General features: G+C 38.3%; 1 protein-coding gene across 6 annotated transcripts in view; it reads right to left on the bottom strand.

Annotated features, from left to right (window-relative positions):
- Positions 1-16,987, bottom strand: part of EXOC6 (exocyst complex component 6) — an 84,917-nt gene that overhangs the window by 14,815 nt on the left and 53,115 nt on the right. For all 6 annotated transcript variants that reach the window (XM_026051040.1, XM_026051060.1, XM_026051075.1 and 3 more), the window contains 2 exons: positions 15,708-15,849; positions 8,400-8,473 (listed from right to left, as the gene is read on the bottom strand). In XM_026051040.1, the coding sequence (XP_025906825.1) occupies positions 8,400-8,473; positions 15,708-15,849 (216 nt within the window). The remainder of the gene's footprint in view (positions 1-8,399; positions 8,474-15,707; positions 15,850-16,987) is intronic.

A 16,987-nucleotide genomic window follows, 5' to 3' on the forward strand; every position in this document is an offset into this window, starting at 1 on the left:
TACATTTTCACTTATTCCAGTGCTTGCTGTACTGTGTCTCTGCAAACCTTTGGAAGCCTGGACCCGAGAAGGCACTCTGAGCATGAAAGCAAGCTCTGCTTTCTTGTGTTATTGCTCTGAACCCGAGAACAATCTTTGTTTTTTTTCTTGTAAAAGATTCCCTTGCTTTAAACTTAATTTGTGCTGGCCCTATGGCAAGTTTTAAAAGCAGAGACAGATTAAATTTCTTTTTCACAGAAGAAACCGGAGCAAAAGAAAAAAAAGAAAAAGAGAAAGAAAGATTCTGCCTACTGCCCGTGATTGACAGATAATTTAGAGAAGGAATGGAATCTAAACGTGTTTGTTGACTGATGCAACCTCAACAATACTGAAGGCAAAGCTATATGCACAGTGGATTATGGTTATTGACCAGTATACACCACATATCACAGCAGTGATACTACTAACTTAATTTGTGCTGCAGTTTATGGCAACCTTTGGGCAGAACTGCTGAACACAGTAACACAGCTCCGAGCCCCAGGCTCCCTGATGGATGACTAGGGCTCACAGATGCCACCAGAATACAAATAACTTGAAGGAAAACAAAAATTTCTTCTGCATGTTTTCCAATTAACACTGCTCATTCGTTACTTGGGAAGCACATACCACCTAGGGGATGTGCAAGAAGTCCTGTGGAGCCGGCGACTCCACCACTAGACTCCATCCATCAGCTCAGGGCTACAGAAGGCCGAGGCTACAGCAGGGTCCAGGTAGTGACTCTGTAGCCACGGGCTGTCACTGGGAAGACAACACCTTCCTATGAGTATCCACTGTTTTCAGGGAAGCCACCCATCCAAAATGTCCTGCAAATAAAACCTTCTATTTATATCATTTCTAAAGTGGCAAAGATAAAGGTGTGCCTGGGAGCAGCGAGCAAAGCTGCTAATGGAAAGGAAACTATTAGAGAAAATAATTCCACTTCATTCCACTGAATAACCTATCTTCTTCTTCATCCTTAATGGATGCAAGAGCAATGATGCACGGCAAAGGTAAGCAAGAGTTTATAAATGTAACAGAGACAAGGATAAACTTCTTCCCATTCAAGAGATTTATTTATTGGGAAATGATTTGGAAGTGAACCTGTGGCACATATATTCCCAGTACCAAAGATACAGCCATTTATATCATGATCTTCTCTAACTGTGGAAAGAACTTTCTTTAACAGGAAGGTTTCCTGGAGAAGTGAATAAGGAGTTTTCATCATAACAACAATTTCGTAGGACTTGAATGGGTGGATGAACTATTTCTAAACTTTGTGAAAGTACTGATGATGAGTTGAAAGCTGGTTAATTAGGACATTTGGTAGTATTCAGATGAGGACTTCGACATGTCCACCTAAACCATCTTGGCAGAAGCTTTTGCCTTTTTTTCCCCCTTCCTCCCCCCAAATATTTGCTTAGTCATCCTTTCAAGTGAAATTTTTAGTAATTTCTGTTATGGTAGTATTTAGAAGCTGGAACTCCACTGCAGTATTCTGAGAAGTGTTCAGTTCACACATAGCAATGAAATCAATACATGCCATTTCCTGTCTCTGTTCTGAAACTTATTATTCATCTAAACAAACAAACAAAACAAACAAACAAAAAAACAGCCTCAATCAAATAAGGGTAATGTTCTGATCCAAAAGCTGTTATTTACAGGTCTCTTTGTCAAGCTGACACAGCATTTCATGAACTCAGCTATTTCCTAAATATAGATATTTCTTGACAAATCATCTAATATCTGAATATTTCTGGTTGTGAAAGTAAAGAACTAAGATATTTGCATTCCTTAAATGCTAGTTTAAAGAAATATGATAAAAAAAATGAATACAGAAAAATAAGCTTAAAGAAATAACAGCTAAATTATTTTCTTATTTTTGGTGAGTTACCTGTTATAGAATTCCTACGTCTCTCTTTACTGTAGATTTGGAGATGTCATCCACTTTGAGCATTATTATCTGTCACCACATAGTCCTTACACTTTCCTTGGAAGAAACTGTCAGTACTTTTGCCATAGATCAGATTGTACTTCTTCTAGATAAATGGCCATATCTACAGAGTTTTATTCAGGTAAGTTAATTCATTTGAGTAGCTCTTATCAGTAACGGCACTGTTTTTAAAAAATCTGTTTTTCAGTTCTGTTCCTACATTAACAGTATACCATGATCTAGAGTTAAAATGTGCTGGGATAGCAGCATGTTATTTGCACTTCTCTGCTGAAAAAGAGCCATTCAGATGTAGAACTGGATCCCATCGAATTTGCATTGAATTTGGTGAATGATCTAATGTCCTGGAGAACACACGACCAAATGTGCACCCTTGCTCTTAGTCCCTGGCAGTTGCAGGATAGGAAAACCTACTGCCAGGGAATGACTGACATGCCGTCCTGCTTTGATTCTGCAAATCCTTATCAAGACAGTGCATCTAGAGCTGTGCTTGTTTTCCAAACCCCTGCTGCTCATTTCTCTGCATTCGCTTCCAGAGCCTCCTAACTCTTACCAGCTGGCAGGTATAAATCCTTTCCAAGAGATGAGCTAGTTTGTTTCTGTGTAAAGAGCATTGATTGAGACCTTCCTCACAAGTGTCTGTACACACAGAGCTTGTGATCAGAGCCAACCTACAGGCTTTTCAAAGTCCAGGTGAAGAGGAGAGATCAAAAGAAAGAGTTGCCATTGGGAAATGTAAGTTCTTAATGCATAAATGCTCACATTAGCATGAAGAATCCCCATTTATTTGTAAGAATCCAGCACTCTGAAAAAATGCTGCATGCTCTCTGCAAGTTGACTAGCACATATTCACCATGCAGCCCATAATGAAGTAACTGAATCATTCTGAATGCAGATTTCTTACATATAGGCCTGTTATCCCAGTATGATGCAAATACGTGAGAAATGCAGCCTTGAATGGTCTCTGTTCTGCTCACAGCTTGCCTCAATACTCATTCCCTTTCCTGTGGAATGAACTTCTGGAGTAGAAGGTCAGCAAGAAACTTGTTTCCTTCCCCAGAAACCTGAGGATGTAGCCTGAAATCCAGAGAAGTGAAGCTCCCAATTCACTGCTGTCAGAAATCTGAGCTCCTTTCTTTATCTGAATAAGTAGCGCTGGACTGAAAAACTAGAGAAGCACAAATCCCATTACACAGCACCCCGAGGCTGGGCTTCATGTTACAGATGTAACACGCTCCGCTCCTCTGCTTGTTCAGAGAGGCTGGGGAGTGCATGGGGGAAAAGGGGATCAGTAAATATGGTGAAAGAGCCTCTGTGAAGATAAAAGTCTCAGTAACCATTTCCCTCAGGAAAATATTTTATTCTACTTGCTCCCCAACAATGCAAATTCCTGACTTTTTATGAAATAGGTGCTTACTTTTTTTTTTTCTTTAAACTCTGAAGCTTTAAGATTCCTCAAGATACTGTTAAGGTTTTCTTGATCTCAGAAAATTCTGGTGGCCAAGATATCTGCGGGGCAGAAGCCATGGGCAGGTGAAACCTACCGATTTCAAAGCCCAGGGCTGTGAGGACTGGCAGCTTGTGAAGGAAACCTCAGCAAAACCCTAGAGCCCTGACTCTCCAGCACCAAAAATGGATGGTTTTGGCAACAGGCTGCAACTTACTCTCTGGGGTCTACAGCAGGGCTTGACAGAGTTCTCTGCAGGGAACACAGATGTGAGAACTTTAATGTGCTGCACACTGGGGAAACCAGAAAAAAAGCCAGACCTGAAATGCGTTACGACCACAGGAAATGAATTCAAATCAAACACTGCAACAAAACATCCGGGAAAAGTGAGCTGCAACTTGCCTCTTGGGGCAGATGATCTAATACCTGGGACTGAAGCTCAGTGATCTGGCCCGTGGTTTCTAGCTACACAGTTACTTTTGAGTTGATCAGATGGATGGTATCATCTCTTAATGATGAACAAGAAGCAATGTTGAGCAGAAGAAAACCGAGGACTTTATTAGGACACTAGCAAGAATTTTCTCCTTAAAATAAAATTACACCTGTTGCACACAACACTACAATTAATTTGTATTAATTAGCTGATCGCATTATGTTTTAAATCTTATCTGCAGACAATGAATGGATTCCATGAATAGGTATTCGCTGACTGGTAGTTAGCTAAGAATCATTCAATTTGCCCTAGGAAAACAACAATTAACACAAAACACAACAGGTTATCTCAAGCTACCAGAAGGTTATCATGTTTATCCACTGGTCACTACATTGATTCTCTCCTGAATATTGCACTTTTTTTTAAGATTCAGATCTTTTCTTCACAATGTTTAGATGTCCAGGACACCCAAAATATCATCTCTCATCCCAGCATTGTAATCCTAGTCTTAAGCACTAAAGAAAAGATCATAACAAGGCCAAAACTAATTCATATAGGAGCCTGAGCTTCCTCAGGGACTAATTCAAGTAGGAGGAACTAAGACCTGTTTACTTTTGAAGGTTAATTCCAATTGACCTAAGATCTGAATTGGTAGCAAAATCCCCAAAGTTCATTTCACCTCACTTTGGTCAACAATGCTATTTACCCAGGTTCCCTATATAGTCAGTAGCAAGAGATTATCTTCAGAGAGCAATGTAGGTCGCAGGTGGGCTGGGTCATCTTCGAGAGAAGATTCCCTTAAAAGCATCACATGCCACTTTGATAATCTCCTTGCCGAGCTGGCCTGCCCCACAGTGGCTTTAAGTAAGTGGGGTGAAAGGGTGCATGTGGCCAAATGCACCTCAGGTCAAACAGTAAGACAGGTGACAACAGACATGACACAATTACAGCAGCTGTAGAGAACCATGCATCCATTGGGGTTTTCTTTTTTTTTTACTTACTCCTTTAGTAGCTTCTAAACTAGCTTGAACTGCAAGTTTGTAGATGGTGAGCTGTTTTACTAATCTTACACTGAGGTTGTTCTTTCAGGAAATTTCAGGTAGCTTTCTAAGAAAGCCCTCTATTACTCTGCTCTGGTACTGTATACCCACTGCTCATCTTCCCAGGTCTGCAGCATAATCTGCTCTTACCAGCTCTGGGATAACCTTGCACAGTTGAACATATCCTTTGGAAAAAAATCCATTGGCCACCATGAATGCAATGATCTACAGCGAGGTTTGACTACGCTTGGTACACCCCAGTCAGAGCAAGGCAACTGAAATGGACTCTTCCCTTTGAAGTCAATCACTCACATGGAAAAGACAGTTCAAACGTGAAATTATCCTGCATCATTTTTCTAGGTTACTTCATGCAATGTATGAGCTTTTAAGTTCTTTAGAAATTGTGGCAGTCCCCTTCTTCAATGAAAGATGATTTCTGGCCTAATTTTACCAACAAAAAAAAAATATAGCAGAGTATAGTCAAAACACAGGAATTAGAAAGAAGTCTGTGCACACAAAAGTTTTCCTTCTGGTAGAAGGAAACAGACTGAAGAACAAGCAAACTATCTGTGACTGGCCAGCCACATCATATAGGTCATCTCTGTAGGATGACAGCCAAAAGAGCAGCACAAACATTTTTATTCACTAGGATTTCTACGGATTACTAAGCTCTCTTAAGGAGAATGTTAAATATTACAAAAAATAAATGAGGGGATGTAGAGAGAAAGAGGTGGCTCATCAAGCTTGCCCCTTCATGATTTCTTGACCCTTAGAGATTTCTGCTACTATATACTCTTTCCTACTGCTACTATATGCTCTTTCCATAAGCAGCTCCTCATTATGTCCTTATTATTGCTGCTCTTGTAAGTCTGTGAAAGGAGCATCAAGATTAGAAAGAAAGAACTGAGCCTGCAGGAAGACAACATGCTGTTCACACATTGCCTAGGGAAAGGCTGAGGATCAGCAACTGTTACCAAGAAAATATCCTTGGCAATTATTTTCAAAGCAGCTTCCTCTTCCCCTATCCCTTTTTATCCAAGTGTAGCTGTTCCTCCTTTTTACAAGCTGGTTCCTTGTAAGTCAGTTATTACTTTAGCAAAATGCACTACAATATTCTACTGCCCAGTACTCGCTAATCTCACACATTGTCCTTGTACAACACAGGCAGACTAAGCTGTTGTTGAGATAACTGGCTTCCATTAGCGAGTATGTGATTGGCAGGACGATAAAGTCTTTTCCCTTGCAGGTCAGCTGCTTTTTACGAAGAGGGCAATCCTGCTGATCCATCTTTTAGCTACAGTCTCTCACTGAGTCCCAAATCTCCTGCCTTTTAGCTTTGATACGGTTCAAGCTTTCCCCCTTGTATCAGCCCCTACCTGTCATCAGCTCCTCTGTACCAAATAGCCAATATCAGGAGTTTGACCTCAGGGCACAGTCCGGGTGGGCAGGTAAAACCTGACCACTGGACCTACTTCCTTATCTTTCATATCCTGCAATTCATGAAGAAGTATCAAATTCAAACTAAAAAACAGAGGCATGACCTTTTATAAGAACTTTCTGAAAAAGGCTCTGTTGCCTTGTTAAGTATTCTTGAAAAGAACTGTCATCCATCCTATTAGGATAGAAATGGATCACAAATAAGGAAGAGAGGGAAAACAGTGTAAATCCTTACTAAATGGCAAATGTTGCTTTTAATGTGTATGAGCAATACCTCTGTGTTTTGGTGAGGCACGCAAAATATAGAGTCTCCATGCTCCAAAACTAGGATTATTCTACATCTATAAGTCCAAATAACAACCTAATAAAAATAGTTGCCCAAGCTTTTGCTGTTTATGAAGTACCTGAAATCAAATAGATTGCCATAGCATAGAGCAAAGAGTTACTTGTGCCATAAGAATTCTAAATATAAGTCGCCAACATAAACCGAGTGCTATCATAAGCAATATCATCCTTATTTATGCAACAAGCTCGATGTCTGGTACTTAGACATACAAAAATATTATTTGTTTCCTAGAGCAAGTATGCAAACACGTTGCCCCCCTGCATGGCTGGAAGTCATGTTTTCCCTTGAAAGAAATGCAGGCTCTGCAAGGATTTATTGCACTTAGGAAAAGGAAAGAAATGGTGCCAAAATCTCTCAACATCCTATCCCTACAACTAAATTGGCTTAGTACAAATTGAAAGGTGTTTAGTCACTTCTAAAAATGATAATAAAAAAAGAATGAAAAAGAATCCAAAAGAGGAAGGCTGCTAGTCCAGGCAAGATTTTTGGTATTTTAAGTTTGACAGAGCCTGTTTCACAAACCAGTTTGTAACTTTTGACCTTCTGGAACTCCTAATATACAGGTATCATAAGGTATCATATTAACAAGTTTTAGGGGCTTGATCCTGTATCCTCGTCACTCAGCCCATACTCATCCTGCTGTAGACAGTGTTTGCTATGTTATATCTCTATGAGAATTTAACACAGACTTCTACATTTTAACTTTTTCATTGAAATCCTTTCTAATTATTAGGAGAAACTAGAACGTTATCTAAAAAACACTGTTGCCCCAGGTATTTTCCTTTCTGAATTGTGGTTTTTTTTTTTAATATCTTGTTGAGAGAAAACTATTGAAAGCAAAAACCTCCTAACTATATTTGTAATTATGGGGTTTTTTTTCTGCTTTTCTCTTATTTTCTAGTGACTTTGGAAGACTCATAATAGTGCTGAAAAATATCACCAAAGTCTGCAGTAAGTTAAAGTGTCTCCACTTGCAGCTAATGACTCGTTTCATGAATGACACTTGTAATTTTGAGAATACATCCTTTCTAAAAACTTACTTTAAGAGAGAAAAGTTATGAAAATGATTTTTTATGATTGGACATGATGTCAGAACTTACAGAGAACAAGGAATAGAAATAACTAGGTGAAATTAAGAGAAGTTGAAGTTCGTTTGGAAAAAAACTTCCTTTTGGCAAGACCATGGAAAAGTGCTTCCAAATACAGAAGTATTTAAAATTAAATCTGACATAGAATACAGATTGGCCAGTTGGAATAAAGCTGCCTTCCAACTGCTTAAACAAATTTTATGTATTGAGTTAAGGACAGGAAATGCTAAATAATACCATGCCCAATACTGCTCTCCAGGGAGTAGTTCCATAGAGAGGATCAATTGCCCAAAATGGAACCAGGCCAGCACACCACAGTAACATGTACAGTCATGAAAAAAAGCATCACAGAATCTTTACAAATTGTCAGGACCACAATTCAACATTTTATCCAGTATTGATTCATGATTATATTCAGTACCACCAGTAGCACAGTACCCCGTAACATTACATTGGGGGGAAAAAAGTTTAGTATAACTAAATTATAGGGAATGGTGCCACTAATAGCACTTGAAATAACTGCTGCTTTTCAAAACTAATTACTTGGGAATGCTAAAACATGAAAGGTTCTTGAATTTAATAACTTCAGCATTGGTCAAAAGGGGAAATTAGCAGGATAAAAAACAACAACTAGTGTCTTACTTGTCTGAGGTCGATGAAAGCTAACTGCAGGGTGTCTCCCTGGAATCCCGGCACAGGCTCAGAACTAGCAAACACTGCAAGGGAAGGTTGAAAATATTACAGATGCAGATTTTGGGGGAAAAAAAAAGCAGCAAATCAATTTTTTACACATTATAAATAGTACTGAACATTAAAATGAAACTATTTTGACGGAAATAGATTCCAATTACTAATTCACACTGATAATAAAGCAATAAAATGTCCCCCAAATTTTCCAGATCCATTAATCCCCAATAACAAGACACTTAAGTTGTTTCTATTGCTTAAAATTCTAAAACAGTAATAACGTTACAACCATACACATCTCTACATATTTGTTCAGAAGTGAACAATTACTGAAGCATTTTGAAATGATACCGATTCCATGGCTGACAATCTTTTTAAACAGCTGCTTTTGTTACAGCATCTGCTCTATAAAAATCCCACCTCTAGCCAAACAGCCATAAAAGATAGACACTAAGGTGAGAGTTAGCTTAATGTGCAGGCCACAGGTGGAAAGTCCTAAGGGCCACAGTCTGAACAAAGCTGGAATGTCTCTTCATGCCTTTAACCAGCTTATTGATAATGGACCTCTGCTCTTTATGAGTCTTGAAAGAGACTGGCAAAATTGGAAGGCAAAAGTATGTTCAAAATACAATATAGAAAAAAAAACCAACAACAAAAAACCCCATTTGTGTCAAGGAAATAAGTCAGCTATTCATTTAAGTTAGGAAACTATCATTAACTGTCAAGCTTCAAAAAATAGACTCTTTTAAGAACTACTTTTTTTTTTTCATGGTTTTAATGTAGTTTGAAGGTGGCTTAGGGAATTACCTGCAACAGTCCCAATCTCACAGATTTCAGTTTCTGTTGCTCAGTAAAATGACAAAATAGGAAACGCATTAAAACTAAGACTCTACATCAGGTATACATGAATACAAAGTAATAACTAAGAAATGTCAGAAACTGATGATACAAGCTATTAAGAACTACACTCTGGAGAAGCCCAAAAGCTCCTGGAAGAAGAAAACAACCGCTCTTTCCAGAAGCCTCCTCCCTTGAGCACTATTTGATGTAGCTTTAGGCAATTTCCGACTTTCTTCTATGAAAATCTCATGAATCAAAGCTCTGTTTCCTGCAGGTATTTCACATCCACTGGGACTGCTCTTTCCTTAAAGGGACCTTTGACTGTGGCCTTTGTCAAACACAGTGTTCAAAACAAGGGAAAGCCATACACTGTGCTGGGGAATTCTTCGTAAAGCGCCACAACAAAGAGCCCAGAAAACACACGGGGGTTACAGCTATGGCAGCCCACCAGCAGGAATGGGCAACAGGATTCTCCAAAGGGGCTTTAAAACTCCCAGGTGAGGGAAGAGAGCCTGTACCCTGCTTGCAGGAGGTCTGCTGCACCTGACCCTGGATGACTTTCCATTCATACCCTGCACAGGGATGTCAGCTTCTCCCTCTTGAATCCGAGTCACATCAGTCACTCCATAATGGTACCAATGGGAGAAGCAAGCAGTAGGGAAACTGAATGGCTAGGGATCTGTAAAGTCTTTACAAAGGTTAAGAATAAATCTTTGCAAGTAGCTTTATATATTTCCCTATACTGGGAGATACTTTCCTATAGTGGGATAATTTACTTACCACAGGGAAAACATCTGCCTCTTCCATAGACTGTCTGGCTATTCTAGTTTGGAATTCATCCTAATGTATTAGGTAGCACAAAATTGATTTACTCTTTTACTACCAGGGCAACTATAAAGCAAGAAGCATACAAGGCACCAAATTAAATTTTTATATTTGTTCCATATTCCCAACTTCATATTATAAATACATTTACAACATGCGAGGGGAGTGAAAGCAGGGGGGCAATCATAAAAGCATAAACATCCATTCTCACATTTGGTGTCAGTTTTGACAGGTGACTACAGCAGAATTTGTTTCATTATTATAATTCCAAGAGTTCAAAGGGCAAAAAGATAATCTACTTACGGTAAGGTCAGACAGTTTTTTCCCCCCCACTCAGGGCTTTTAAGCTTTGCTAACAATTTTACAAGGCTAATTAAATATTTTTGACTGCACAGCATTTTAGGAAGATATTACAAGAACAGGATTAGCATTCTTAATGTCTTTGTCCTAAAGGTCCCTTTCAAGATAGTAATGAAACACTGTCATACTTGTATTTTTTAAAATATCCCCTCTCTACATTTATTGCAGGCTTAAAAAGGATTTGGGTAGTGGAGGAGTTGTTTGTTTGTTTTAAAGTGCATAACAACATTCAGGATTTCTACAATATATGAGAGTAAAAATTCAAAGATCAGCACTCAATGCTTTTCAATAGAGACAGACCACTAATAGCTCTCTAGTTTGTGACGGACTTTAGTGTTTTCAAAAAACTAAGGTGAAAATAAGCTTTGCACAAATCTGATATCCACAGGGCTTTTGTTAACATGCTTTCCTGCACTCCACTGGTATAGCATAGACATTTCCATGTACGTAGATAGGATCTTTGACAGAATGTTTCCACAATAAGCCAAATCTCTTCATTATTATAACACAGAAATTAGGATTAAAGGAAAATAGGATAAAACAACAACAATAAAAAAGCTATTATAAGAAAAACAGGTCAGATGGTAATAGATACATATGGATAGTAAATTCACTCACTGGAAGGATGACTTAGGCTTGTTTTCTTTTGAATATTTCAATTTGGTCGTTTAATTACCCTTTTTAGATAGGATATATGTGAATCCATGTACATATGCATTATGTATAAATTAGCACAGTTTTCCTTCCCTTCCTAGCATGGAATCTTGACTCCAAGTCTGAACAGCAAAGATGCCAATGTATTTTTCAATGAAAAGCAGCGAGCCGGGTGCCTGGGGCGGCAGCCGCTGGCCACTTGGCAGCCCGGCTGGGCACCCCAGCTGCGCAAACACGGCTGGAAGCCTCATGGAGGGGCTGCCGGCTGCCCCGCGCGCAGCCCTCGGCTCCGCCGCGCGGCCCCTGCGCCCGAGCGCCCGTACGGGGCCGCCTCATGAAGCGGGGTCCAAAGTGAGCTCCGTAACCTGGCTTCCCCGATGGGAGACGAGGCAGGGGAGGTGAGGAGAAGAGAGAGCTCCTTCAAGAAAAACAGAATTTGGGGACCTTGGCTTCAGGCATGCTTGCCTGTGCAAGATCACCTTTCTGTAGGCTCAACGGAGACGGTCCAGGCTAAGATCCTGTTCTTGGATACAGCAACTCTTATGAGCCCAGCAAGTCAAAGAGGGGGATTGGGAGAAGTCTTAGGTTGGACTAGCCTGGAGGGCCTATTGAGTGCAGCTCTGCACTACTTCTGCGCTAAGCCCTGCTCTTTCAGGCCTTCTCTCCTCCTGCCTTATAGGCAGGGTGCAAACCTTTGCATCCTTGCACAGATTCCTGTCTGGATGAGGCAGGGTGCTGACTAAAATAAACCTTGTTCTGCCACTTCATCCTATCTCACAACCCGCAGATGTTAAAACATGGGCGCAGACTACAAAACTTACGTAAATTACAAAAATCACTAGCAATTTTTTCAGCCACTACATTTTATGAACTAGTTATTAAGTAAAATGCTGATATTAGGCATCTAGGTCTGGATGGCATCTTAAATTGAAGCTCCACGTCTCCTTAAACTTATATTCTGAATTTTAAAGATTACAACAAAAATATGAGGAAATCTAATTCTGGATAAGTCAACATCACTCAAAAAAGATTCTTTTCTTCTTCTGCTATTTCCACAAGTATGGAAAACTATATTACAATATAACACAAAAAATGCTCCATACATGTTATAGAGTAAAAAATAGAGTAAACATGTTACATGTTTACTATTACTCTTTTACTTCAACAGACATACAGGAAGGATTTCAAGTACTACCACGTCAAGCAATTTCAAGCACAGTAGCTAGCTCCATAAAGGAATGATATACACAAAATTATTTTGTACTCATGTTATATAGATATATATGATATTAAGTATATTTAACGATGAATTAGTCTGATAAATACATTAAACATTACCAGTAGCGGTCTACTATTAGTATTATCAAAGTTCAAAGGCTTGTTACCACTGGCTTTGGGGTTCCCTAACAAAACCAGCATGAATTCCCCAAGAGATCTCTGTCCCTGAAAAGCTCATTTCCTCTTATTTACACCTTTCTTCAAGCCACATTGGACTTTCCTCTTCAAGAAATGGCAAGTGCCTCCCTTCTTCAAAATACATTCTTCCTCAAGGCACTGTAATCCAGTGTGTAGGCATGGGGTTATTCTCTTGAGTTTTATTTAATGAGACCTCATAAATTCTGTTTTTCTGGGTATTCTTCTAAGAATCTCAATCATGCTAGTGGAAGATCATTGTTGACAAAGAACAGTGGAAAACACAGAGGTAAAACACTGCTCCGTGCTACAAAACATGTTGAGAAAGTAGAGAAGTACTACAGTTAGAAAGGGATAACATGGAATCAAAGTTTTTGCAACATTTGGAAGAGTCTTAGAAGCAGAGCAGCTAAAACCTGCCTTCTTTAATACAGAGAAGACCATCACTATTGTTTTTTTAAACCATCACAAAAAATCTCCCAACCTTATTCTCTAGCAAATAATCTAGAACAGCATCTTCCAGATTTGCAGCTCTGCCTCTTAAAGTCAGGCAGTTTGCATAGAAAGGCAGTATAACAAAAATTCCAGAGTACACCACAAAATCACCTCCTTCCCTTCTTCACCACTACATCATTTAATGGAAGTCCTCTTATCATTCTATCTTATCATTCTACCTGTTTGCTAGGACTGCAGGATATCAGGACTTACTGACTTAACAGTTCATTAACAGATTGTTGGGCTGTTTGCTGGATTGCTGATTGTTTTTTAATGGAAAAAAAATCTGACAAATAATCACATTTTACTGCTGTTATTTATATCTCCCCAATTTCAATCCAGAAAGTATAAAAATGCAGAGTAATACAATCAAATAAACATCTTGAACATTGTAAATTTAAAAAAAAAATATATAACTTCAAATAGTCATTACTCTCTGCGTTTCAACAACTACTTATTTCAAAATGCATCTGAGCATACTCCCCTCTACCAGGAAAATGTCAAATCCGTGTATGCAGTATAGTAGGAAACTGGCCGACATTTGTGAATTATTTGCACAGCCTGAGCGCTAATTGAAATGTCACTGTTGTATCCATTAATCCCAAGACGTCAAAGAAGAAAGCTGGAGGAGGGTGATGAGCAAGAACATAAATCACAGGCATCACAGTGATGTCTGGAATGTGCCTGTGATGGACCTTATGAATGAAACTGCAACAGCAAAGCAATCTCCAGGCAAAATCTTGTGACAATCCCTTATTCCACAGATTGTAAGATGCTATTTGTTGTAGCATACCATTGTGGCAAGTTTCCACAATTAGATTTAAACTCCCCAAAGGGCTTCTGTTTAAAACCATCTTTCTATTTTTTTCTAACATTCTTTAAAAAGCTTTGTAGGAAGAAAGGAAGTTAGTTTGTGATATTTGCAGTTGTACAGCCAATGCTCTAAGTTATGTAATGATTGAAAGCATGCAGTTTTCAGTCTCTATTAAGTTACTACCTTTTCCAAAACTTCCTCATTTTGGTCCAACGTTCCCATGCCTTGCCTGTGCTAAATCAACTCTGGGGAGAAGAAACTGGAAAAAAAATCCCTTTAACCAATTCTGAGGTATGACAAAATGAGAAAAAAAATCATACTTCCTTCATCTATATTATTATTTTTGTCTTTGAAAGAACAAGCAAAATTTGGAACATTTCCCACAAGTACAAGATAATTATCTCATAGGGGATTTTACCAAAATATTTGAAGGGTAATGTTTAGCTAGGCTATTACCACAAATAATAATGAAAATTAGTTTAGAGGTGGGAAAAAAAAGGTAACATTTTAGTTATTTTCCCCTTAAAATAAAATAACATCAAAATCTATACTGCATGAGAATGCCATGTGAGACATCCCATGCTTGTCCTGGGCAAACTGCTACTTCTGTAGTCACAGCCCCGCATGTATATGAGCAGCTCACACCCTGGAAGCAGGGCATGGTATCAGGGCAATGCTGATGCTGGACTAACTGGCAGCCTCGTCAGCAGTTCATGGTGTTTCTGCTTCGAACTGCAGCTCCCCTGGCAGCAGGCTCAGTACATGGGCCCGCCACCGCGTCGTACTGTGCTGTGGAGTTCATGTGGAGAATGATTTTGGTGAACAACAGATGACCAAGTTAAATAGAACAAAACATGCTTTCTTACACAAAGTTAGTTCCTTTCCTCTCAAAATAATGTAATGTTAGCACATTACGTAATTACGAATTCTACTAAGGTCCCTTCATTGGCTGACATTTCTGGTGTACAGCAAGCAAGGATGGCAGAAAGACTGATAAAGGAAACCGCAATTATAAGTAACAGTGCAAGGGAGGAGAAGGGAAAAGCCTGGAAAGACTCCAGAGATGAGACGTGAGATGGACTTTTGGGGACTTCTCATTGCCTCTAGTAAGTCTTTTCTGTGCATCTCAGTCATCAAGTACAAAAACAAGCATTAAAACCTACAGCAGTGTTATAAAAGTACCTTTCACAATTAAGAGCTTTTTGCGTAGTGGTGAGTTTCCTTATGTATGTTAACATACATAAGGAAAGTAATTTTGCCAGTAATTTGCCAGTAATTTTGAAACCAGTGCTGGTTTCGACCAGTTTTATAAAATAATTCTGAGGCTGTAGTTTGAACAGCAAGAATAAAATCCAGATGTTTTTCATATGGATACTACTATTACGCACAGTTAGTAAGGTGGTAGTTCCAGAAGGCAGGAAGGTTTCCTATATAACACCATGGTTAAAATTTGCATCTTCATAAACAAACGCAAGAGTAAAAATTAAAATTATCTTTTTTTTTTTTTTTTTTTTTTTTTGGTGCACAACTACAAAACCGTAACAAATGCTATTTGGGGGCAATTTTATCCTAGGTTATCATCTTTTGATTGAACATAGCAATTATGAAGTCCTTAGCAGTAAAAACAAATGTATATTTCAAGCAGACATTTAAGTTTAAAAAAGGCTTTATCAAAAACTTTCCCAGAAATGTTAAAATACTTAATCATATGTACTTTTACAGTAAATTGAAGTGTAATAAAATTATATTAAAAAGGGCCAAATTTTAACAGTTTACAGAAAACACCATACATGTTACATTAAATAGGTTTTTTTTGCAATGTTAAGGTAGATACAGACAGGAATACTGGAACATCTACTTACATTCACACTGTATCACATCTAAATTAAACTGCTGAATTGCTCCCATGCTTATTTGTTTTAATTCACTGTCCAGTAGCATCTGCATTAGGGATGTGGAGAGATGCTGGCAGGCTGACATGCAAGCTGTCTGGGCCACCTTTCCCTAATAGAGAGACCAACAAATTTTAGGACAGAAGCAAATGATACAGCACTGAAGAACAGCTTATCTGATGTGATTTTGTAATACATTCAAAGTCTTAATGATGCAGCACTTAGAAGAACAGCGATCAGACTTTCTGTTATTTCTTAGATGAGTGTTTCTGTTATTTCTTTGACATGTTACCTTTGGCTCTCTTACACCAACTGGGGAGTTGAAATTGAAAGAGTTTTCAAACAATTACTGCTATATCTTCCAGATTTATATCTGACAGTCTTCAAAAATACAGATATGCTTCCAAATGTGAAAGAGCATAATGAGAACATAAGCTGCTGAAGCAGGTGAACAACTTGGTGGATTTCTTCTACCCGAACAGAATGAAAGCAAGAATGGAAATCAATATGCTGCATATGTTTCACGACAACCAGTAAAAAATAAAACAAATATCTTCATATAAAACCAAACCATTGCTTTCAGTTAGGACATTTCTTTTAACAGCTTGTGCTAATTATTGCACCTAATTGTTAGAATTGCACCTAAAAACTTGCTGCTAAATCATTTAAAATATTCAAGTTATTCCCACGTCCTTTCAGGTATTTAAAAGCTAGTAATGAACTATTTGCAAAACAAAATATAGCCCTCTGCTGTATAGCACAGAAATAATTTTCCTATCAAAATCTAGTTATTAACATTCCTCTTCACAATGTGTGATTGAAACAGTCACTTTTTGAAGACTAAGATCAATAAAACACAGCATGAAATCAGCTATTAATCTGCTCAATCATTAAAATTTAATTGAAGTTTAAAAAATTGAAAATATTTCCATATAAAGCAAACCAGTGAAGACCAGATACACGATTAGATGGCAACACTATTCATAATGCTGCAGTCTCTTAGAGCGTGGAGATCTTGGCTTTTAATGCAGTTACATGATTCTCTGTATATCTAGTAACCATGCTTTTCAAGTGGGTTATATATTATAATATCCATTAATACATGGGGTAATTATTAGTATTCTTATATGAAAAAATATAGTTATTTAATGTATCTACTGGAGCGCAAACCACTATTATTTTACTTTTATGCATTAGTAAAGTGATGACACCTGTTCTCTAAAGCAATGGTTCCCCAACTGTTTTCTGTA

Source organism: Nothoprocta perdicaria, unplaced genomic scaffold, assembly GCF_003342845.1.
Source record: "Nothoprocta perdicaria isolate Ctin4 unplaced genomic scaffold, notPer1 scaffold_111, whole genome shotgun sequence".
Taxonomy (NCBI): domain Eukaryota; kingdom Metazoa; phylum Chordata; class Aves; order Tinamiformes; family Tinamidae; genus Nothoprocta; species Nothoprocta perdicaria.